Here is a 23,555-nt window from a genome sequence, read left to right on the forward strand (position 1 = left end):
GCTTCTGCTATCACCACTTGCCCTATTCAGGCTTTCATTATAAGGCTTAAAGGCACAAGCTCACCTCCCATCCCCATTGCCCTCTTTGTGTTTAAGGGTAACTGTTTGCAACAAGGACGCCTCCTGTACTCCTGGAGGCTCCCAAGCATTTTGGAATCCTGATTTCTATGTCTAGAGAACTAGACATAGTTCTATAATTAACCAACACAACAATCAGAAGTTATGTTTTCTTGTTGCATAAACTTGTATTTTCTTTTCTTTACAGAACTCTGAACTCCCAACCTTTAAAAACCTTGGATGGTCCACATCATTCAGGTCTTTCAGCAGCATCAGCTTTGGTTGTTTCTTTATCATACAGGATCCTAAGGACACGTCGATCTTCTTAGTGTTATCAGTTAGATTTTGAACTTGAGGAAGCCGATCTGATCTGGAATAGGTGTAAGAGAAAGCACATATTTCATATAGCGGAGCCAGCGGATAGGCTTGTAAAATACTTAGGAGAAATTCTTTTTTCTAGGAAGACCATACAAATAAATCAGTTTAGCCAAGTTTTCCCTCTAAATGCTTTGCCTCTCTACAGTGTTTTGTATACGAGGTGACACATTTGGAGGTGGCATTTTTATTGGCACTACTTTATCAGTGAAAAATGAATGCATCTTTGGGAAAGGTGTTCTGAATGCAGCGGTGCTGAGAATAAGCATCCACAATATAGGCAATAACATCTATAAATTTGTAAATCTTAGTTGAATTGATGAATGTTCTGCCTTGCCCAATCAATATCACTTCTCCTTTAAGTTGCTCCTTATTTATTCTGTTAAGGGGTGATGTGCAAAAATATTACTTTCTCTCATGGGGACCTCCCACCTGGAATCTGATTTAACAAAAAGTTCTCTAATATTTATGTTAGAAAATAGCTGATACACTGGATAGGTTACATTGGCTAAAGTCTACAGGAGGTAAAATATTGCAGCCTGAGTTGAGCGAAAGGAGCAGGTGGGCTCAGTTTGGGTGGTACCAGAGGAAGGGGGGCAAGCGCTCCCCTAAATGAGGAACTTGTTGTCCTCTTCATTGCTGGACCTCTGTCCTTAACATATACTGTTATTTTTCTTTCAGAGAGCAACTTGCCCACCTAGAAATATACTTTGCCCCTCCTGTTTGCAGCCCCCCGAAATATATTTCTGGTGCTGCCTCTGAGACTCAGCAAGACCAAAACAGTTATGAAAGTGTAAAAGTATCACAACTGCACCTTTGCACATTTTGGGTGGGTTCTGATAAGCTGTACTGGGAAGCTGCAGTATGCCTAACCTGCACCAATTTCCTGATAGTCCATGAGGTAAGCAGTACGGCAAATGCCAGTAGTACAGTCAACACAGAGGAAGGGTGATCCAAACCCTGCACAATACAACATTGTCTTTTTCAGGTACTACTTGCTAATGTTCTGGTTTCACAGATGCTACTTTTTCAGGATATGCCCGAAGGCATCGTGCAGTGTATTACGATTCTGTTGTGCTCCTTGTAAACACTGGTTTTGTGAGAAGCAGAAAGTACCATATTATTGGATCAGAACAGTCTGTGCTCATGTGCAATATGTTTACCTTTGTATAAAGACATTGGAAATGCATCCTTCAAAATCATTCCCACCCAACTCTATTGGCCGACTCATTGTTTTCCTTCCAAGGGTTCCAACAATTGTTGACTCAGGCACATCATCAACTAGCATCTTAAGCCTGGAACGAGAAAAACCACAACCTAGAGTGAAATTTTGAGAGCAAAACTATTAAGTCATCCCAACATTTATTTAATCAGCCACTTAATATTCGTACAGTACGTTTTAACAGCTGTTCACAAAGCTTTACAGCATAAAGCACTACTAGTACATTTTTTAAAAAGAAGCCAACCAATCAGATCACACACACACAACCTGTAGCATTCCATTCTTGAACTTGCCTGCCTCAAAAAATAGGCAAGTGAGAGCCCTCAGAAGGAGGACATTCCATAATACTGAGACAGCTACCCAAAAGGTCCAGCTTCTAATGGACACAATTCTAGAATTCACAAAAGATGGCACCCTGAGCTGGTAAATTATGACTTCAAGCACAGCCTTCTTTTCCTGTTACAACTTGGAAGGAAAAGGGTTGCATATAATCACCAGTGTCTATTTATTTATTAATCGTGTATTTATTAAACTTGGACTGACTGCAGTAGAGTTCCCCTTTTCTGCATGGGACTGTGATTAAGCAGAGTAGAATCAGATTCTGCTCAATTTATGCGGAAGTATGTGGCCATGTTGGTGCCTCTTTTGCTATTTGTTTTCACACTTCAGCACAAAACCTATACCACTCATTAACATGTCCTGTTTGAGTGCCTGGAGGCGGTTGGGGGATGGATGGCGGCTAACAGATTGAATCCTGACAAGACAGAAGTACTATTTTGGGGGGACAGGGGGCGGGCGGGTGTGGGGGACTCCCTGATCCTGAATGGGGTAACTGTGCCCCTGAAGGACCAGGTCCTTCAGCCTGGGAGTCATTTTGGACTGACAGCTGTCCATGGAGGCACAGGTTAATTCTGTGTCCAGGGCGGCTGTCTACCAGCTCCATCTGGTACACAGGCTGAGACCCTACCTGCCCGCAGACTGTCTCACCAGAGTGGTGCATGCTCTGGTTATCTCCCGCTTGGACTACTGCAATGCGCTCTACGTGGGGCTACCTTTGAAGGTGACCCGGAAACTACAGTTAACCCAGAATGCGGCAGCTAGATTGGTGACTGGGAGCGGCCGCCGAGACCACATAACACCGGTCCTGAAAGACCTACATTGGCTCCCAGTACGTTTCCGAGCACAATTCAAAGTGTTGGTGCTGACCTTTAAAGCCCTAAATGGCCTTGGTCCAGTATACCTGAAGGAGCGTCTCCTCCCCCATCGTTCTGCCTGGACACTGAGGTCCAGCGCCGAGGGCCTTCTGGCGGTTCCCTCGCTACGAGAAGCTAAGTTACAGGGAACCAGGCAGAGGGCCTTCTCGGTAGTGGCACCCTCCCTGTGAAATGCCCTCCCACCAGAGGTCAAAGAGAACAAATATTACCAGACTTTTAGAAGGCATCTTAAGGCAGCCCTGTTTAGGGAAGCTTTTAATGTTTGATGGATTTCTGTATTTTGGTGTTTTGTTGGAAGCCGCCCAGAGTGGCTGGGGGAACCCGGCCAGATGGGCGGGGTATAAATAATAAATTATTATTAAATTATTATTATTATTTGTTGGAAGCCGCCCAGAGTGGCGGGAGAAACCCAGCCAGATGGGCGGGGGTATAAATAAATAATTAACAACAACAACAACAACAACAACAACAACAACAACAACAACAACAACAACAACACTCTAACCATTTCTGTGGCTAGCCAAAGGGCCCATGCAGTGTATGTATACCCATGTGACTAAATGAGAGCACCCAATACAGATTCTAAAACTCCATATGGGCATTATCTTAGAAATCAAATCATTACATTTGACACATTATTGTTGATGAATTGGATTGTTGCTGCATTGAGCTCTCCACACAGACAGAATTCAAGCAGCCAGTTGGTTGTCATGGGATAGGGTTATTCCCTGCCTGGTTACCTCCCAGAATCTGGTATTCATGGAGTAAGAAGCCAATATTTGTGATGGCCAAACAACAACTGAACGTTCAACTAACCAGGTTAACCTTAGTGATGCATGTCATCAGAATCTAATCATAGAAGCTTCTGCTCCACCAAGCCAACACAAATTAACAGTGGGCACAGGCCTCACAACTGCAGTAGCATTACAGAATTTCCCCTTTAGGTGGATTTATGTAAAAATAAAATTTAAAAATTGCCATATTCCTAGGTTGCTAGCAAAGTCCAAAGAGATATGAAAAGAAGATATCTGAGCAAGTCCATACAAATAAGATGTGGAGATGTGGTCAGCAGCATCTGTGTATTTAGTATACCTTGGGAAAGCTAAGAGGTCAATTTATAACATGCTAGTTGTGATCTAGCAGTTTCAATCTGCTTGCAGAGCTCTGTGTGCACAGTATTTGCTTCATTCTGTTCTCCGAAAGGGAAGCACAAAGTACACACAATGAGAAATGCCAGAGAAATCTCAGGGAAGTGTATGAAAAGCCTTTCTACTCTTATGTGCAGAGCTCTTGATCATGCCCTATGGAAGAGGAGTGGGTTGTAAAACTGGCCTACCAAGCACAGAGATAAGCACATACAGAACACACACACAAAATAAACTGGGTCTACATTTTGTCACAGAAAATGCTCTTAAGATTCAAGAACGGAACTGTGAAGACTTTGAAAATACAAAAAAAAAGTCTCCTGTTTATTCTGAGGTTCCATATCAACTGCTGGCATTAATCCTAATGCAGTTTTAACTTTCTAGATATTTATATAATCAAATGTCAAGTCAAGCAATACAGCCCCATGTTTTTTCTCTAACATAGCATTCACTCTGTCCCATATAGTGTTGGACTTACGTGTCACCCTCTTTCATCACTGTTACATAATGCATTGAACCATCTTCATATCTCCTGCTAGACTGACCTTCTTCATCAGCTAGCCTTACGATGACAGAGCCATTTCTCAGGAGCACAGTAAGCACATCCGGCTAAAAACAAACAAACCAAAATTTAATTTTTGAGGTTTTAGCTTTGGCAAAAAAAGGGGGGGATTTGATTATCTTTGAATAGGAGAACAAAAGAAGATATATCTTTCATACCCGTAAATTGTAAAATAGCAATGTTCCATCAAGGGCCAGTGTGTGAAAGCCAAATCCGATTTGGAAGTCGTTAGGAAATGGAAAACCATCATCACTCAATTCAAGTACTCCATTCTTAGAAAAAGTCGCAGCTCTCACAAGCTAAAAATACAAATGGGTAATGAATAGGTTTCCTTTTTCAGAAGAGTCATTCTACTTTCCTTGCTTCTGTCTAATATATCAAGTGGAATTAATGGATCTCACATTATGGGCGCCATGGTAATGTGGGGCTCACAGATCTTATTCTGGGAAGGTGTGAAAGTCCTCACTTTGCAAGTTTTTTTTGTTTTTGTTTTTGTCTTAAATGCATTATCTGAATGAAATGCCATCAATGATTAAATAATGTTGAGCTTCTATAGATTAGTACAGTATCCAGTACCAAAGGAAGCTGTAATCGGCAAATTACCTTCCAGTCTTCAGGACAATTTCTGCTGACACCGAGCATCTCAGAGATGGTAGGGGAAGACTCAAAAGAAGTTTTTACATTCTTCATGCACCCACGAAATGGAGGTGTTGATATATTAAAGCTGTTTCCACAAAGAAATAAAAAAATACCACATAGCCTTTAAATTTGTCGTTATTGATTCCAAATGTCTCATTTCATGTACAAACTGCTTTCCACTTCTTATCTCCAGAGTAATTCAGTAAGTGCTGCTAAGAGATTGTGACTTGCCCTAGATCACTAATTAAATATCTTGGTTAGAAAAGGGTATCCCTCTCTCAAATCTGCCACTCTATTCACTGGCCCCCACTATGCACATGAGAGCAGTATTACAATGGCAGAATGAAAAGTGCATGCCGGCATTAAACTCATGTGAAGCATATTTTTGTATCTACATAGTAAGCTTTTGTGTTTGTGAACTGGAACTGGAGGTACAAACTGATGCCTTACAGTTCAGCTCAGTCCTGGGAAAGGACTATCTAGGTCTTTCAGTAAAACACTCCGCTTTGTGTTAATCATGCCTGTACAACTGAAACCTACCAAGCTGAATACAGCCCAACCACCATGTATTCATAGCGTTCAAGGTGATTTGACAATGCTCACACTAGGCATCAAACACAGGAGAAACGTCAGCCCCCTTCAGACCACACAACACCTGGAAGGTCACATCATTCAGCTCAGTGGACCCCAAGTTGTGCAGCCTGACTCCATTCATAAAACAACACAACAATCTTAAGGAGTAATCTGTAGTGTAACTCACCGTTCTCTTACAGAGGCTGGGATTCCACCCAGGTAATATGAATTGAACGGAAACATACTTATGTTAACTTGTTCTCTAGGCCTGCCAAAAGCAACTATTTGTGGACCAATGAATAAAAGAACCTGAAATGAATAAAACAATCAGATTTTAAACCAGCCTACAAAGAAACAAGGGAATTTATATATATATTTCATATTATCACAACTTGTTTTTAAAACAAATAATGCTTCAGAAATTAATCTAACTGTTGTTCCATTGGGTAGTTAAATAACTAGTAGTGAGAAAACTAAGTTCTTTGAAGGAAAAAAAGACATAACATTTAGAAGATGCTAAGCAGAAATGTAAACTTTTTATAAATGGTGAGAGTTTGCATCATTTATAACATCATTCATAAATGATTACATTGTCGGGTATTCATTTCTTTTACTGTTTTTTAAAAAAAACCCTTACTATTTGATCCATTCCATTGTTTATGACCACTTGGCTCTTTGCTTCTTTTGGAGGCTGTGAATCAACTTTATACCTGAGTACCAGCTGGCCTTTTTCAATCCTCAAACTAATGAACTTGTCCTGCAATTAAGAAATAATACGTCATGTAATATATTATAAAGAGTCATTTATTTGAATTAGGCATAATTAGCAGTGCTCTGTGCAGTAATCCTGAAAATTTCAACCTTAAGATTTTAAAGAAAATGTGCATTACCAGTTCTAGTGGTTGAATGTACAGATGAATTTCAATCTGAGCCACGTTTCAGAAATCCGTAACTCGCCATCCTCTACTTGCTCTCTTCTTTTCATATTGAATCCAACTACTGCACATTTCTGCTCTCTGAATCAGGCTGCCTGCTTGGTTCTTCAGGCATGTAAGGAGCCTTAGTCTCGACTCAGGCTTGCACTGGGAACCTCAGGATTCTGGGTCCCCATTACTGTGTGTTCAGGCCTTAGAGACATCTTTATGCCATAACAGAACAGGAATATGCAACATCAGCCATACAATTGGCAGGCAGCATAGAGTTTCTGGATTGGCTAGAGCTGGTATGATTGCCATGGCAGGTTCCACGGCATTATTATACATTTCTAGGTTAGCAGCTCATATGGTGTACCACCAAAAAGCCCAAGAAAACACAGCCATTCCTTTGAACACTTTGTTCTGCTTACTGCAGTTCTCTACTACAGTATTAAGTAAGTGGCCTATGTTAAAGAAAGCAGAAGGGTAAGTCTGAAAGAAATTTTTATTGCTATGCCCTGAGGAATAATTCATCTTTTCAGTTGATTCACATCTGCATTTTTTTTACTCAAGCACTATTTCCTTGATTTGGCACACATGCATATAGCGTTACTCATCAATTTTTGCCACCAAGCAATATGAAACACAGTGTTTTACAAGACATGTGTAAAGCACATACTTTTAAAATATTTGTTCCTAATTACATTCAGGTTCTACAATTCAATTTTCTTATCCATTCGCTCTTAATTGTTATGCAAATATTATTTGCATGAATCTCTTTCACAATGACTGTCCAATTTCTCTCCACATGAGCAGAAATATTACCTGATTACTTGCAAAAAACACAATTCCATCATCTGTAGTAGTCTGAATGGTTTGTTCATATCGTCGATAATTGCTAGTTGGTGAAGTTACATTAACATGTGCATAGCCTGTGCCTTCAAAATAAAGTTTGGAAGACTGTTCTTTATATCTGTAAAAAGAATGGGTGTTTTTTTGAGAACTTCTGCATGTTCAGAATCTCAAGAAGTATGTTAAGGAAACATTCACAAAAAGAGTATTTTTCAATTTGAGATCATAAAAAGGGGAAGTTGTATTTTAATCTTTTTTTAAAAAAAATTGTCACAATTATTTTTTAAAAAAAATGCTGCTTTCTCCTCCTGTTTGGACATAAACAAGGAGAATCTACACAGAGTGGATTTATCTTGCACCATCTCACAACAAGCCCACACAGATGACATTACTTCCCCAAGATGAGCATTCTCATCCTCTGACATCTTAATCATTAGTAAAGGTAAAGGGACCCCTGACCATTAGGTCCAGTCGTGACCGACTCTGGGGTTGCGTGCTCATCTCGCATTATTGGCCGAGGGAGCCGGCGTATAGCTTCCAGGTCATGTGGCCAGTATGACCAAGCCACTTCTGGCGAACCAGAGCAGCACACGGAAACGCCGTTTACCTTCCCGCTGTAGCGGTTCCTATTTATCTACTTGCATTTTGACGTGCTTTCGAACTGCTAGGTTGGCAGCAGCTGGGACCGAGCAAGAGGAGCTCACCCCGTCACAAGGATTCAAACGGCTGACCTTCTGATCAGCAAGCCCTAGGTTCAGTGGTTTAACCCACAGCGCCACCTGGGTCCCGCTTAATCATTAGTATCAACCTACTAAGTGGAAAAGATTGTACAGAGAGAATGCCTGAATTGTCTGTATGGGCTTCTTAAAAATTGCACAGGACTTGGAACAGTTCAGCACACCTAATTTTTAAGGCTTGTTGAACACATGTTCAGCTTCCTTTGCTAATTCTGTTCCATGTGGATGTCATTACAATATGATAGAAAAGATCTCTCTTGAGGCCACAATTGCCGAACTTTGACTGGGATAAGGAGAGTGTGACAGTGTTAGAAACTGAGATATGAAAGCTAGGAGCTAAATGATACCTTAAACTTAGGTTATGGGCACAACAATGGAGTGTCTAGGAGCCCTTTCTTTATAACAAGAATGTGATACTGAAAATGAATGAACTGCAGCTAAAATACGATGTTCATTTTCACATGGTCCCCTGCCCACCCCGCTAATATTCTTAATACTTCTCCAGTCTTCAGAGAGTAGCTGGAAGTGGGGAGGCAGAAAAGGTCCTCCTTTCCTTCCACTCTGCAGTTTTAATCTGAAACTGAGCCCAGAGCTCAGAAATTGCTCACGCCAATGAAATTTCCTGTTGCAAAATGCACCTAGAACAATGGGAGTTTTGAACACTGATGGTAGATTATTCTATGGCGCAATGCGTCCGTTCACCTGGCTTGTTAACCAGAAAGTTGGTGGTTCGAGCCCACCCAGGGATGGCTGGGGGCAGGATTCTTGCATTGCAGGAGGTTGGACTAGATGACCCTCAGGGTCTCTTCCAACTCTTTGATCCTGTGTACAGGTATTATAAAATTCCAAATATACAGCACATGCCATGTGGTAGGATTTATTTATTTATTTTACCTTCTGCATGGTTGTACTTCACTGGTATCAAGATTAAAACTCCTCTTGAAATTGTACAGGCTGATAACTCTCTCATTCAAGCTATCCAGTTCAATGCAGCCTTCATAAGGAGAGTAGTTTAGCGTACTGGGAAGCTGTAAAAGTAAAAACAGTCTTCAGTGAAATTCAGCACCTTAATTTTAATTATTCAGATTGCTGAATTCTGCTTTTCAATGCAAAATTTAGTTTGATTTTTAAAACCCACCTAGGGTATATACAGTATCTCATACTGACTATATATAAAAATGTAGAAGGTCCATGTTTGTTAAAGCCCACTTTTCTCCGAAACCGCTTGCCCGCTCACATTCAAATTTGGCCACAATGTCACATGCAAATATGCGAGTGTTTGCATGCACTTAGATTGGACAGATGTCACACCTATGGCAGGTAAAAACCTGAATTTGGGTAAATAAAATAGCGTCCTCCAGTGGACATCAAAGGATTAGACGCCATCGTGTAGCAATAGGGCTGTAATCCCGCCCCCTCCTCCTCCTCCTAATTTACCGCCCAGCTCACAGAGATCCAGGCAGCCCGCTGAGATCCAGGCCGCCCCGGAGGCAGCGCCACCCAACGACATCCAGGCCACCCCGGGAACTAGCCCCCCCCCAGAGGCAGTGCCGCCCACCAAGATCCAGGCCACCCTGGGAGCCAGCCCAGGTCCCGCAGACCACACTGCCCACCGAGATCCAGACTGCCCCGGGAGCCAGTCCAGGTCCCACAGGCCGCGTCGCCCACAGAGATCCAGGCCGCCCTGGGAGCCAGGCCGGGTCCCCCCACCAGTCCACACCCTGAAAACACCTCCACCACAGGGGAAACGGGAGACCCTCCGCAACATTACCTACAGGTAGCCGCCTCCCCCACCAGGATCCACCGTGGGACCCACACAGACCCTCCCCAAACGATGAATCCTTAATATGGGGGGGGGGGGACAGACAGGGGCCGGGGGTGGGTCACATCCTCCCCCTGTCCTGGGAAATGGGGCCCCTGAGTAACCCACGGCAACGCGTGACAAGGTACAGTTAGTAATAATAGTAGTAGTAGTAGTAGTAATAATAATAATAATAATAATAATAATAATAATAATAATAATAATATTTTATACCCTGCCCAACTGGCCCAGCCACTCTTGGCAGCTCCCAGCAGAATATTAATAATAACAATAAGTTATTGGGTTATAAACACATTACTATAAAATCTGACGGATATCCTCCAACATAGAAGACCACATTGTCAGGATCCAGGTTGAGAAGAGTATGGCTATTTCCACTGCTGTCATCAAAAGGCCCAAAGCTTGATGGTGAAGGAGAGGTTGCACCTTGAATGTAATTCAGTTTTGCATACTGGTAAATCCTAAAAAGAAAACGGGACAAAATTTGAATATCTCAACCTAAGCCCACAAAAAGACCAGGAAGATTTTCTTTTTATATAGAGTCCCATACCTTTCAAACCTCACAAGATCCAAAACTGCGTCCTTGGTATCGCTTTCAAGCACCGTTTCAGGCACCCTTATTTCGGCTTCGTCGCCCCCTAAACTATAGGCGCAAATGAGACGGCCATCGCGGACAGCCATGCCTATGTAGTCCTTGGAACTCTAAACATGAAAAATAATTATTATTAATTAATAAAGCTGGCTTCACATTTATTTATTTTTAAATAATCTTTAGAAGTATCAGTTGTTTTTGTGTATTTGTGTGTTAGGCTGTGCACAGGCAGTACAGTCCCCCCACCCAACCTTTCCTACCTATTTTGTAGTCCCAGTGAAAATTACCCTGCTAAAGCTGCCATTTGCCCCAAGATGCCATTTGCCCCAAGGTGTCATTCATAACTTGAAGCATAAACCAATTCTAGGCCAGTTAAAGTGCCACACCAACGCCAAGAAAGTATTGGAACCATAGTTTTGAGCCTTCTGGTTATATTTTTATTTCTTACTTGCCTTTTACCATGGGTTCCAGAAGTTTAAAAATATAGTATTCAAACAAATTACAGTCACAAATTACAGTCACAAGAATACAGCGGGTCCTAAAAATATTTGTCTCATGTGGTGAAAAGGTGCACCTGCAATATATTATGAAAACTACATTTTGAAGGTGGCAGATACATCTCGGTGGGGATGGAATTCCAAAACTTAAGGATTGCCACAGGGAATGCCTTCTCCAGGTCACAAAAACCCAAACTTCTAAGAGTGGCCAAACTACCAAGAGGGGGCCCCCTGTTGATCTTAACATCCAAGAAGGTCCATAGGGAAATATTTGGCCATGGAGGAATTATTCCCCAATTCCCACCCCAAATGATGATTCTGGAGGGGTCGCCCCAATTTGATATACGTCATAGGGTGGTCCTTAACCTAGGATTATCCCTGCCAAATCCAGACGGGGTGGATGTTTCAGAATATACACCCAATGCCTACTGACATCTGCAATCATTAAAGTTGTGGCCTGTTTAACCCCAAAATGCTTGTCTTGTGATTACTGCATCTTCCCGTGCCTTGGCCCCCACCAGCCGCAGCCTACTATGCCTGGGCCCACAAGCCACTTTCAGTTAATTGACTGTTAGATAGAATAGTCCGATGTCCATTTACATTTGCCACCCCAAATTAAGTTAATAAGCCATGTCTGTGCATGTTTAAAAGATGTAACCGTCACTCTATATTCAGCTAATACAGTATTAAAGTCAAAAAGTGGAACACATTCACACAGTGATACACAAACTACTTACATATGTGAGGTTCTAAGGTATAAGAATAAAATTATCCCATTATTGTTTTTTAAATTCCTGAAATGTAATTTTAAATTATAACACAATGGGCCTTCATTTATAATTGGACTGCAAGATTTAAAATTATCAATGGATTGCAAATTAAGAGCACATTTGCTTTTTAAGGCTAATTTGGTTCCAAATGGGCACATAAAACTGCGTGTATCTCACATAAAATAAAAATTGAAAAAATTGCCACCTAAAACTATATAAAATAAACAAATTGGCAGAACTGAATTCACATAGACTTATTGTCTTGTTTGCTTTTTGCACTTTATCAAAGTAATTCAATTATTTGAACAACTGCTCAGATATTTACAACCCATTGTCCATAATGATGGGTGAATAACATAATGAATATTAATAAAAATAATGGAGACAAGAAACAAATACTTACATCCTTGTCACCCAAGTACATGACAAACATGTTGGACGTCTGCCGCCGTGGGCTGTCCAACCGTGAGAGAGGCCTTTGCAGATACAAAGAAAGAGAAGTATAGCCTTTCAAGTCATCAAGGTTATCTGGAGGCCGAACCTCAACCCCAGAACTGCCATTGAACCTCATGGGAACAGCAACCTATTAAAAATAAAAATGAATATAATCGGTTACAAACTCATATGGGAATCAAAACAGACATGCAATATTATTACAATTATGACTTCTGGGAAGCCATGCAACAGCCTTAATATATGTAAACAACTACAGTCCTATTCGGACATTTCATTCTCAAACAGTTATTGCTGTGTGACTGGGAGAGTGCTCACTGGGCCACACTGGCTTTTGTATCCCCATTGGCTTCCCTCTGCCACCCATGTTTTTTGTGTGTGTCTGGAGGGAGGAACCTACAACCTACATGGGCTCCCTATAAAGTTTGTAGCCTATGTGACCAGGAACCTTATATATGTAGAACAGCCTCCTCCTTCAGACCTCCCCCCCCCCAAGTAATCAAATAGAAAGCAATATTTACATTCTGTTAAACAGAGGCGAAGCAGGTAATTGAAGCTCTGTTACTGTGGGCCTGTAGGATATGTTTACACCATGTACCCATGGAAAATACTGGTTTTTCTTGTGATTTACATTGGTAAGCACAGGAACATTTTCTTAGCATGTAAGTGACGGTTCTTACTCAATTAGTGAACAATATTACCACTTTAATTATTGTACCCTCCTTCTCCAGGGCCATCTTGCCTGCTCCATAAGGGTAGAGTCCTATGAACAGGGATTATGGAACTGAGATAATGCCATCACACAAGCTTCCCTGTGTGATTCTTGCACATGATGGAGAGCTTTCTGATGATTCCAGTCTGTTCAAAAGCAATTTCTCCCCATCATGACCCATGGGAGTTCAAAACAATGGGCCACAAATTACCAGGATACCCAAGTTGACACCCATTTACAGCAGCAACTTTCCCCCAATGCTTTTGTGAACTGACTGCTTTTAATGACTGGGCTGGTGCCGTACTGTGTTTTTTTGTAATTGTATGGATTAAACAGATTTTACTTTGCTTCTAACAATGTTTACTTTTTTATTATTGTTTTTCCTATACTTTTAGTGGTTCTCATTTTAATATGTAAGCTGCTTTGAATCCCATCAGGGAGAAAGGTGGAGTATAAATAAAATAATGATGACGATGATGATGATGATGATGATGATGATAATGTCCAGTTGGCTTTTCAGCATCAAACCTGTCCTGGGGGAAATTGCTCTCTGTGCAGACCTGAAGAATAAATTATTTCTCTTTATTAAAGGTTTGAGCTGCTCTGGTTTGCCAGAAGGGACTTAGTCATGCTGGCCACATGACCCAGAAGCTGTCTATGGACAAACGCCAGCTCCCTTGGCCTACAGAGCGAGATGAGCGCCGCAATCCCAGAGTCATCCACGACTGGACCTAACCGTCAGGGTACCTTTACCTTTAAATACACCTGGGTAACAATAATAAAATATGTATGTGAGTGTGGGCATGTAGCAACATTCTTGTGCGAACATGTGATGACAAGTAGCAAAAGAGGACAGAAAGAAGAAGCTATGGAAGATTCTGCCACAAGCCACATACCTTGTTAGCAGCATCTCTTGCTTGCTGGATGAGCTCTCTGATGCGGTTTATATTCTCCGATATGTTAGCTATTGGCATAAGTTGTTCATTGATGCGTGTAATCTTGTTAAACAGATCTGGGAGGATGTTTGTCAAGTTCTTTACTGTGGATAGGATTTTTTTTTTAGTGACATGAGGGAAGCATTATGTACTAAAATGCAAAATATGAGTCATGTAATCTGCAATTGCTGGAATATAATGAGGCACACTCAATTCATACCAGAGAAGTTTCCAGACAACCTATTCACTGAATGTTTATCCTGACTGTTTGAGGGGTAGTGGGGATGGTTGTATGACATTAAGTAAAGCAATTGTCCTCCCTCGCTTTCCAGTACATCATGCTCCTTATTTTAAAAAAAAAATGGAAGGAGCTTTGTTGCGCATCTAATCCACTTTAACTGTATAATCTGAATTTGCCAGTCAGGGTGAATCCCACTCACAAAACAGTGACAGTCTGGAAGTGCCCCAAGATTTAAGAAAATACTTTGGGTGAGGACCTTTTCTAGGAATTCCCAGCAATAACCAGATTTATAACATCTATATTTAGCAAGTTGTGAAAGAATATTCAACAACAGTAACGTGGTCTAGTTCTCCCCTCAAAAACAAATGCTGATATCACTCCTAAAAGGCTGGAAGAGGCCCATGGAACAAACAAACTACCTACCTGTATTGTTTGCATCATTCAAAGCCTTGTTATAGTTAGTGCTCTGTGTGCTTCCATAGGAAATCTTTATCTTTTCCACATCTTCTTTAATTGGGTTCAGTTCCGTGAGAACATTAGCAGTAATGTCATTGGCATTTTTGACCATGTTCTTTGCACTTGTAATCATGCCATCTGTGTCATCTAGCAGAAAGGAAAAGATGCACAAAGATCCAAACATTTGACTGGTTTCTATATGACCAAATATTTTGCTCCTTATTATCTTTCCTTCCCCATTTGGGTATGACTGTTTTTTATTTACTAGGCAAGGGCAGCTGTCTAACGTTTTTGGTCTGAGGGCCACAGTTACCCTTGGCCAGTTACTCCAGGGCCTGCAGGCCAATGTTGAACTTTGCCTCTGCACCATCTTGCACACAGTTCCCTGGCTCTATGTGGCTAATCCCTGCAGATCATCTTAAGGGAATACGTCCTCCCCATTCATCAGTTGATTGATCTGATGACTGGGGAGAGAGTGCAGGACACAATCTCTCGTTTCTGCCAGTTGCTAAAATTGGTGGGGGTTTGGGTGGTTGGCAGAAGGGAGGATTTTGCTTGTGGGAAGCTGGGCCAGGGATTAGTTGCTTGGCATAATAAGAAATGCAGAACAAAATATACAGCAGTAGAAGTCCACATCAAATTATTTACCTCTATTTATCCCCTGAAGGTCATTTTGAAAGCTTGTAAGATTTGCCTTTATCATATTTTTCTTGCGCTCGGCAACCTCAAGTCTACTCTTTAAGTCATCAAGAGTGGGACTGATATCTGTTTAAAAAAAAAAAAAACACCAACCAACCAAGTGTTAAATCAGTCTGATAACTATGCATTGGATCATTTTCTGGTGAAGCTTCACTACTTTGTTCTCTAGTCTTTCAAAAGGAGGAGGGGAAGCAACTCCATCAAAGCCAAATTCAATCCTAATATAAGCACATTAAATGTAAGTAGTAGAATACAGGAAGAATTACCATTTCAGGAAAGCTCCAAACTGATTTTATTAGTTGCCTAAAAGCAGCTAGCTGAGAACTAAGCAGGACAGAGATATTTAGAATCCTATTACATATTACTCCTTAATAGCCAATAACAGTGATGAGGGTGCCACATGTCTTATGAGAGGACTGGAACTGCATGATTTTAATCACTGAAACCCAACTATTCTCAGAATCCCTCAATCCTGCATATAGCATCCTGGACACTGGGAGTATTTCTGGCTGCACACCCCTGACCCCTGGTGGGTCAGGGTCTACAATAAATTAGGACGTTGCACAAATCCCCCAAACAGAAGTATATATGACTCCCAACAGTTTTTGAATGATATCCTTTTTCTCATGGGTCAAGAAGCATGATGATCAAGCTACATGGAATTCCCCCCCTTCACTTTGATTTCATCTTGTTAAAATTGATGCAGGCCAGATAAAATTGTTGCACTGCCTGGATTTGTCCCATTCCCAGCTTTGAAAGGATGTAAGGCTGTAATGCTTTCTAAAGCAGTAAAGCCCTCAGACAGTACTTTTACCACTTTAAAGCAGGGAGATCTGTTTCTCCAAAACTGTTCCCAAGTAACCAAAGCCACACACTCATCAAAACCAGCCAGTCTTTCATCTGATACGGTTACTTTGTTATTGGCTCATCCGAAAACTGCCAATTTCAGACTTAACATCTTTCACCATTAACATTGCAGTAATCATGATGGTGCAACTCAACCCTTAATGAGACATGAAGTCTGGAGCAACAATATCAGAATGATGGAAAAACTTTTATGAAGCTGCACATTATTTATTTGCTTTTCAAGATACCCTGTAAGGTCTTTTGCGCAGCCTGTGCTTGATTTAACAGATTGCCGCTGTTGGTCTTCAGTCTCTTGGCACTTCCAGCTAGGTCTTTTCTCTCCACTGTCTGAAAATGAAGCATTGCCATGTAAAGTCTTCATATAAGGGAGGTAGGATACATTTAAAAAAGTCAAAGGAGGCAGTACACACAATCAGGATGATTTAATCTCTGCCAGGTGTTTTCTATTTTTGTTGGATGCAGTCCATGAACATCTGCTACTGTGCAATCCCCATTCATTTTAAAGATACTTCCATGCAAGCTCTATTCAGAATATGAGATGCTTCGAGAATTGTCAGAGTGTTGCCTTGGAACCTATTGTGAATCTGCCTGGATTAGTTCTATAATATCTAAAGTAATGATTAAATGAGATGGTGTCTTAAAAAAAACACACAGTTAAGCTGAACAAAATGTAGGCAGCCCTCAGATATGTAAGATTAGGATCAAAGCTTCCCATTCTATCTCCCTGATGAGTCTGGAGTGCTATTAACTCACTTTTCATCAATTGATCGCTGCTTTTAACTGCATTAAAAAACAAACAAACCCGTATGTATGTAGCATATTTGCAATGGTAGCATTCCAAATCATGCAAGATACTAAGTTGTGAATTTGAATACAAGCCCTCTAAATACCCAGTTGAGAGTTGCCATGTTCTAGCCTAAGCACCTTTAGAGAACAGAGACAAGAAGAAGGAGCAGGCTGGTGTATCCCACTCTGGTGCTTCAGTGGTTCCTCTGCCCATTCTCCTTTCCCACCTGCTATGAGGCCCAATAAGAATCCTTGTGACAGCAGGCAGGAGAGAGGGGTAGGACCAAAGAGATTCTGGAAGAGGAGAGGTGGAAGCAGGCTTTCTTCCAAGGTTAACTTCAGCTAACAGGCAGATTGTATGAGGTTGGAGCTTAAAGGCTGTGCATTTTATTTAAAATAAGGTAAAATAAATCCAATGGCTAAAAAACAAAAGAACAATTCTGATGTTATTTCAGAATACTCTTACCGATAAAGCTGAGTCTGCAGCATTGGATGCACTGTTGGCTGCAACTTCTGCTGCTTTGATGGCATCAATAATGTCATCGTAGGCAGTAGCTGCTGCCACGGAACAGGACACCAGCTCGTCGTCGCTGACATTTTTCTTGATCCTGTGGGGAGAAAAGCAGGAAATCTAGCAATCTGGACCATGTATGGTGAAAATGTTTTTGGTTGCTCTTTTGGTGGCATTTGCTCATAAAGGCCCAACAGAAAAGTATACCTCATATAATAACACAAGTGGTCAAACAAATGGTACTTTAAGGCACCCTTTTTGGGTAGGGACACTCTGCTGCTGGAACTACAACTAATCCAGAATGCGGCAGCTAGACTGGTGACTGGGAGCAGCCGCCAAGACCACATAACACCGGTCTTGAAAGATCTACATTGGCTCCCAGTACATTTCCGAGCAAAATTCAAAGTGTTGGTGCTGACCTTTAGAGCCCTAAATGACCTCGGTCCAGTATACCTGAAGGAGCGTCTCCACCCCTATCGTTCTGCCTATACACTGAGGTCCAGTGCCAAGGGCCTTCTGGCGGTTCCCTCGTTGCAAGAAGCCAAGTTACAGGGAACCAGGCAGAGGGCCTTCTAGGTAGTGGCACCTGCCCTGTAGAACGCCCTCCCACCAGATGTCAAAGAGAAAAACAACTACATCTGAAGGCAGCCCTGTTTGGGGAAGCTTTTAATGTTTAATAGATGATTGTATTTTAATATTCTGTTGTAAGCCGCCCAGAGCAGGGTATAAATTATTATTATTATTATTATTATTATTATTATTATTATTATTATTATTCCTTTCTAACCTTGAGAATTCATGTCATGAGGAAATACTTATGAGGCTGTAGATCAAAGAGACCACTCCAATCCCCAAGAAATGTTTACATGAAAACTGCATTCTTAAATCAGAATTTAAAACTGAAACACACATACACACACTTTTATGAAAGAAGAGAAAGAATGAGAGGCAGCCAAAGCCATAGGTGCCAACTCCCTGGGTGTCTGAGCACCCACAAATTTCAGTGCCAGGGCCATGCACACTGCATGACACCCACGGCTCAGGGCACCCGTGGCCAAAGCAAAACATTTTCAAATCCCACCAATTCCATCTAGTTAAACACTGGCTTTACTTTCCCACTGAAAGCAGTGAGACTTAAGCATGCTTCCCTTTAGCTGGTTCAGTGTTTTAGGCTGGCAAATTTACAGCAATGAGTAGATTTGGTCAAAAATCAGAACCCATCTGGCATTCTAAAGATATGGTCATGTTCTTGAAAGTGACCGATACACAGGTGTCATCTGAAGGGAGCATGCCTGCAGGTTTGGCACCAGTTTTATGGGACCCTGGGCAAGCACCCCTCTGGTTCCCCATCCCCACCCTACGAGCAAAGGCAGGTACCGGTAGCAGTGGAGAGGGGCTGCAGGAGGCTCTGAAGGGAAGCTCCAGGTGAAGCAGCTGCCATCTTAATTTCATCAGAATGCCTTTGGTCCCTATATCAGGAGTGCCACAGAAATTAAAGATGGAAGAGGCTGCAAATACCTCTTCTCTTTAAAATGCTGGGCCCCAAATACTTCAAAAGGCAGGAGGACACACAAAAAGAGGCTGGTGTCAGTTGTGGTGGGTCCTTTAGGACCCTGACATTTTCCCTACCATGCTGGCTGCTGGAGCTGGGTCTGCATGTTCACCTTTCTTCCTGCTGGTGTGGGCTTGAAGGGACAGGAATAGGGGGTTTAGAACATGATTCAGTACAAGAACCTCTCCCATTCAATCCATGAATCAGCTCTCACACATAAATAACAAGTTCCTCTTCTTTTGCCTTCGCCGTTCACCTTTAGCACAATGCAGTATACAATGCTCTTTAGCAAGATACACGGTATCTAGCTATTAATCTGCAAAAATGAAAACATACTCATCCAGTTTTCTTGCCAGGTCTTGTAAAAAGTTGGCATGCTCTTCTGCTCTCACTACTAGCGGTTCCTTGCTGGCTGATAAAGAATGGCTCTTCAGTTTTTCACTTAGGTCCTTCCTCGCGCCATCCAGCTGAGCAGCTAAGTTTTCATATTCCTGAAGTTTGAAGGCAAATGTCACTTTATTTGCTGTGACCCAGACAGATTTATAAAAGCGTAGGAAATAAATGGCAATTCTATCTTTTGTGTGCTTCAGCTTTTCATGCAAATCTTGGTGCTTTGAGCACAGCACAGAGGATTAAGCACAAAAGATTAGACAGAAATGGGGAAAAATGTTTTCAACATGTAACTTATATTTTGTGAGCAGCTGTTACCGCTTACAAAATCAAATCATTATTTGCAATAGGTTTTTATTTCCATTACAATGATTTCTCTCTCTCTTCACAGAATTGAAGCATTACTTCTTCAATACCTCTTTGCTCTTCTGCAGCAAGCCAAACACACTGTTTGCTTGAGACAATGATGCTTCAGCAGAACTCAGAAGATCCAAGATGTCAGTCTGTTGTTTAGTCATTGCATCAATCCGTTTCTGACAAAGAAATGAAGAGGAGACTCAATTTTTAAATGCAGCTCTCATCGGCAGAGATATAAGTAACATAGCTTTCCGAATAGTAACAGGGGGCACAACACGGTCTCGGTCCTATATACCTGAAGGAGCGTCTCCACACCCCATCATTCAGCCCGGACACTGAGATCCAGCACCGAGGGCCTTCTGGCGGTTCCCTCATTGCGAGAAGTGAGGTTACAGGGAACCAGGCAGAGGGCCTTCTCGGTAGTGGCACCCGCCCTGTGGAACGCCCTCCCACCAGATGTCAAGGCAATAAGCAACTATTTTACTGTTTTTAATATTCGGTTGGAAGCCGCCCAGAGTGGCTGGGGTATAAATAATTTTATTATTATTATTATTTATTATTATTATTATTATTATTATTTAGCCAAGGGCTGTCTCCAGGTGCAAGTGCAATTTGGGGAAAGGTATACCGGTAACTTGTTTAATGGTCAGGTTGCATTTACCCAAAGGCAGGCTGATCCTAAATCAAGCATGTGTCTTAGGGCCAATCAACATGTTACACTGTCTACTAAGTCGTAGCTTTAAGTGAAGGGTTTTCATTTTAGGCATGAATTGCCTAATCTGCCCCATGCCTGCAATTTGCATAGGGAAGAAGTTCCTATTGAAGCAAATTAGACTTTCCTCACCTAATGCAAATTGCAGACATGGGGCTCTTATCCAGTTCAGAACCATAATATGGACAAAAGGTTAGAGGTTTATAATCCGGGCCAGGAGTGCCACCACCACTGCCACTTTGTGTACAATGCAAGCAAACAGCTTTGTATTTAAAGGCACAGCTACATAGCTAATGTAACTTGGCATGTAAAAGTAAAGATTCTGATTAGGAGAAAAGGAACACTGGCTTCCCCCTGCAAACCCTAACTGAAGGGAGGAGGACATAGAAAATTCATAGTGCAAGCCTTTGCAGAGTCTACTCAGATTTAGGTTCCATTGAGTTCATTGGGCCTGACTCCCAGGTGAGTGCATATAGGACTGCAGCTTATGCCTATTAGCACTCTACAGTAGCCATTGCAGAGGTTCATTATCAGTGCTCCACAGTTCTGGACCCTGCTTCCTGAAAGTCAAGAAGGTCCAGGATTAGGGAAGGAGAAAGCCCTACCTCATTCACACCCAGTTTTTTTCCTTCAGGAGGTACTCGAGGGTGCGCAGTACCGGCATATATTTTGGTTGTTGTTAAAAAGTGTGTTACTTACTGTCACAACCTCATGATGAATACCGGCACCTATTTTTCAAGTGAAGGTATTGCCGTAAAACTGAAGACTGTCCTATCCTGAAATCTCTGGATAATTATTTCCTAAACTAGAAACTATTACTATTATTTTTAACAGGTAACTAATTAACTACCTACCTACCTACCGGTAACTGTTTCCTGTGTAGGCATTTGGCACAAAAGTAAAGCAGAACAAGATAGAACAATTTTTGACATGTCTGTATATCTTTGGGTCATCCCAGGTAATTTCAGGACAAAGAGAATAGGTCTGGGCAGGCTGAACAATTAAATTACACCTCATATAACTGTTCCAGAGAAACTAAACTCTTTATTAAGAAACAAAAAGCAAAGCAGGAGTTTCTTATTCCATCAGCCTTTCACAGTATCCTTTTGAGAGAGATTATTGATAAGGCCAGGGACCCAGGTGGCGCTGTGGGTTAAACCACAGAGTCTAGGGCTTGCTGATCAGAAGGTCGGCGGTTCGAATCCCTGCAACGGGGTGAGCTCCTGTTGCTCGGTCCCAGCTCCTGCCAACCTAGCAGTTCGAAAGCACATCAAAGTGCAAGTAGATAAATAGGGACCGCTCCGGCGGGAAGGTAAACGGTGTTTCCGTGCACTGCTCTGGTTCGCCAGAAGCAGCTTTGTCATGCTGGCCACATGACCTGGAAGCTGTCTGCGGACAAACGCCGGCTCCCTCGGCCTATAGAGCGAGATGAGCGCCGCAACCCCAGAGTCGGACACAACTGGACCTGATGGCCAGGGGCCCCTTTACCTTTACCTATTGATAAGGCCAGATAAAAGGACTTGGAATTTCACATATTCTTCATATATTAAAGATTTTTTAAAAAAATAAAAGTGGTATTACCTTAACATCTTCCAAAAGGAGTTGATTATTTCCATTTAAATTTTCAGCCAGCTTTGTTTGCTCCTTTGCTTCTTTCAAAGATATCCGAAGGTCTTCAAGCTTGGATTCATATTCATTTAATGACTCTCTTATAGTTTTAATAAGTCCCTGGTTTTTTGCTTGGTGCTTTTGTAGTTCAGTCCTTACACGCTCCAGCACTATGGAGAGAATTAGAATGGATAAAGTTTGATTATCAGATAGCATAATAAGAACAAATTTGATTATCCATACTGCTGTAAGGAGATAGCATCTACCTAGCTTAAGTCCTTTCTGGTCACTAGTCCTGCTCTGGTCTTGCCAGTGAGTGGGTTTTAATCATCTGGAATGTTCTCTCCCAACCTAGTGCTGTCCAGATCTTTGGACCAATTCCCATCAGCCCCAGCCAGCATGGCCAATGGTCAGGAATGATGGAAATTATAGTCCAAACCATCTGGAGGGCACCTGATTGGGACAGACAGAATAACCATCTGTGACTGGACTAGTGAGACTCCAGGAAGGGAAACATCCATTATTTTTTTTCAATTTGCCTGCCATAACATGATGTAACAGAGCATTGTCAGGCTAAAGGCTTAGTGAATAAAGAAGTGTTTCAGCTGACTTACATTAAAGTAGGCATCCCCAAACTTGGCCCTCCAGATGTTTTGGGACTACAACTCCCATCATCCCTAGCTAACAGGACCAGTGGTTTGGGGATGCCTGCATTAAAGTAACTAAAATAATGCAATGCAAAATTATGCTACTGCTACAGTGCACATAAAGACCTTTAGTGGGCACCCAGAATGTACTATGTACTACGTGATTTTCTCGTACAAATCCTGCCATCATTAAGTATTTTGCATTCTCTCCATGATTTCTTTACCAAATTGTGTAGCAGCAAATGATGAATACACATCTGTTGCAGGCAAAGTGAGGAAAAAAGAGGTGGGCATTACATATCACTGCTTGCTGGTTTTGAAAAGAGAAAAGAAGTTCTCACCTTGACTTCTTGAAATGCAAAAATTAAAACACAAAGCTTATAGGCCCAGCTGCAGTAAGCACTGAAGGATGGAGGTTTCACATCAAACCAAGAGGATTTGTTTAACCTGCTCCTTGGACTTATGCCCCTCAAAAAGTTTCTTCCTGGTCCAGCATTTTCTGATCCTACCATCTGTACTCCTGTCCCCATGGCATACCACTCTCATCTTCTTCTTCTCCACCTCATGTTAGCTACAGAATGATCCTACATGATAAGACCACTTTCAGTTCCACATTGTTTACAACTCCACTGGGCATTTCCAAAGCAGACAACGGCCC

The 23,555-nt window shown here is 41.8% G+C and overlaps 1 protein-coding gene across 1 annotated transcript in view; it reads right to left on the minus strand.

Annotated features, from left to right (window-relative positions):
* Window positions 1-23,555, minus strand: part of LAMA3 (laminin subunit alpha 3) — a 135,838-nt gene that overhangs the window by 10,060 nt on the left and 102,223 nt on the right. The window contains exons 51-70 of the mRNA XM_035125886.2: window positions 22,224-22,420; window positions 19,990-20,106; window positions 19,520-19,674; window positions 17,587-17,728; window positions 16,562-16,661; window positions 15,417-15,533; window positions 14,736-14,915; window positions 14,033-14,175; window positions 12,375-12,554; window positions 10,663-10,814; window positions 10,411-10,573; window positions 9,185-9,318; window positions 7,527-7,674; window positions 6,425-6,544; window positions 5,975-6,096; window positions 5,179-5,299; window positions 4,734-4,874; window positions 4,492-4,622; window positions 1,596-1,727; window positions 283-427 (exon numbers count right to left, since the gene is read on the minus strand). Of these exons, the coding sequence (XP_034981777.2) occupies window positions 283-427; window positions 1,596-1,727; window positions 4,492-4,622; window positions 4,734-4,874; window positions 5,179-5,299; window positions 5,975-6,096; window positions 6,425-6,544; window positions 7,527-7,674; window positions 9,185-9,318; window positions 10,411-10,573; window positions 10,663-10,814; window positions 12,375-12,554; window positions 14,033-14,175; window positions 14,736-14,915; window positions 15,417-15,533; window positions 16,562-16,661; window positions 17,587-17,728; window positions 19,520-19,674; window positions 19,990-20,106; window positions 22,224-22,420 (2,840 nt within the window). The remainder of the gene's footprint in view (window positions 1-282; window positions 428-1,595; window positions 1,728-4,491; window positions 4,623-4,733; window positions 4,875-5,178; window positions 5,300-5,974; window positions 6,097-6,424; window positions 6,545-7,526; window positions 7,675-9,184; window positions 9,319-10,410; window positions 10,574-10,662; window positions 10,815-12,374; window positions 12,555-14,032; window positions 14,176-14,735; window positions 14,916-15,416; window positions 15,534-16,561; window positions 16,662-17,586; window positions 17,729-19,519; window positions 19,675-19,989; window positions 20,107-22,223; window positions 22,421-23,555) is intronic.

This window comes from Zootoca vivipara, chromosome 8 (genome assembly GCF_963506605.1).
Source record: "Zootoca vivipara chromosome 8, rZooViv1.1, whole genome shotgun sequence".
In the NCBI taxonomy this organism is placed as follows: domain Eukaryota; kingdom Metazoa; phylum Chordata; class Lepidosauria; order Squamata; family Lacertidae; genus Zootoca; species Zootoca vivipara.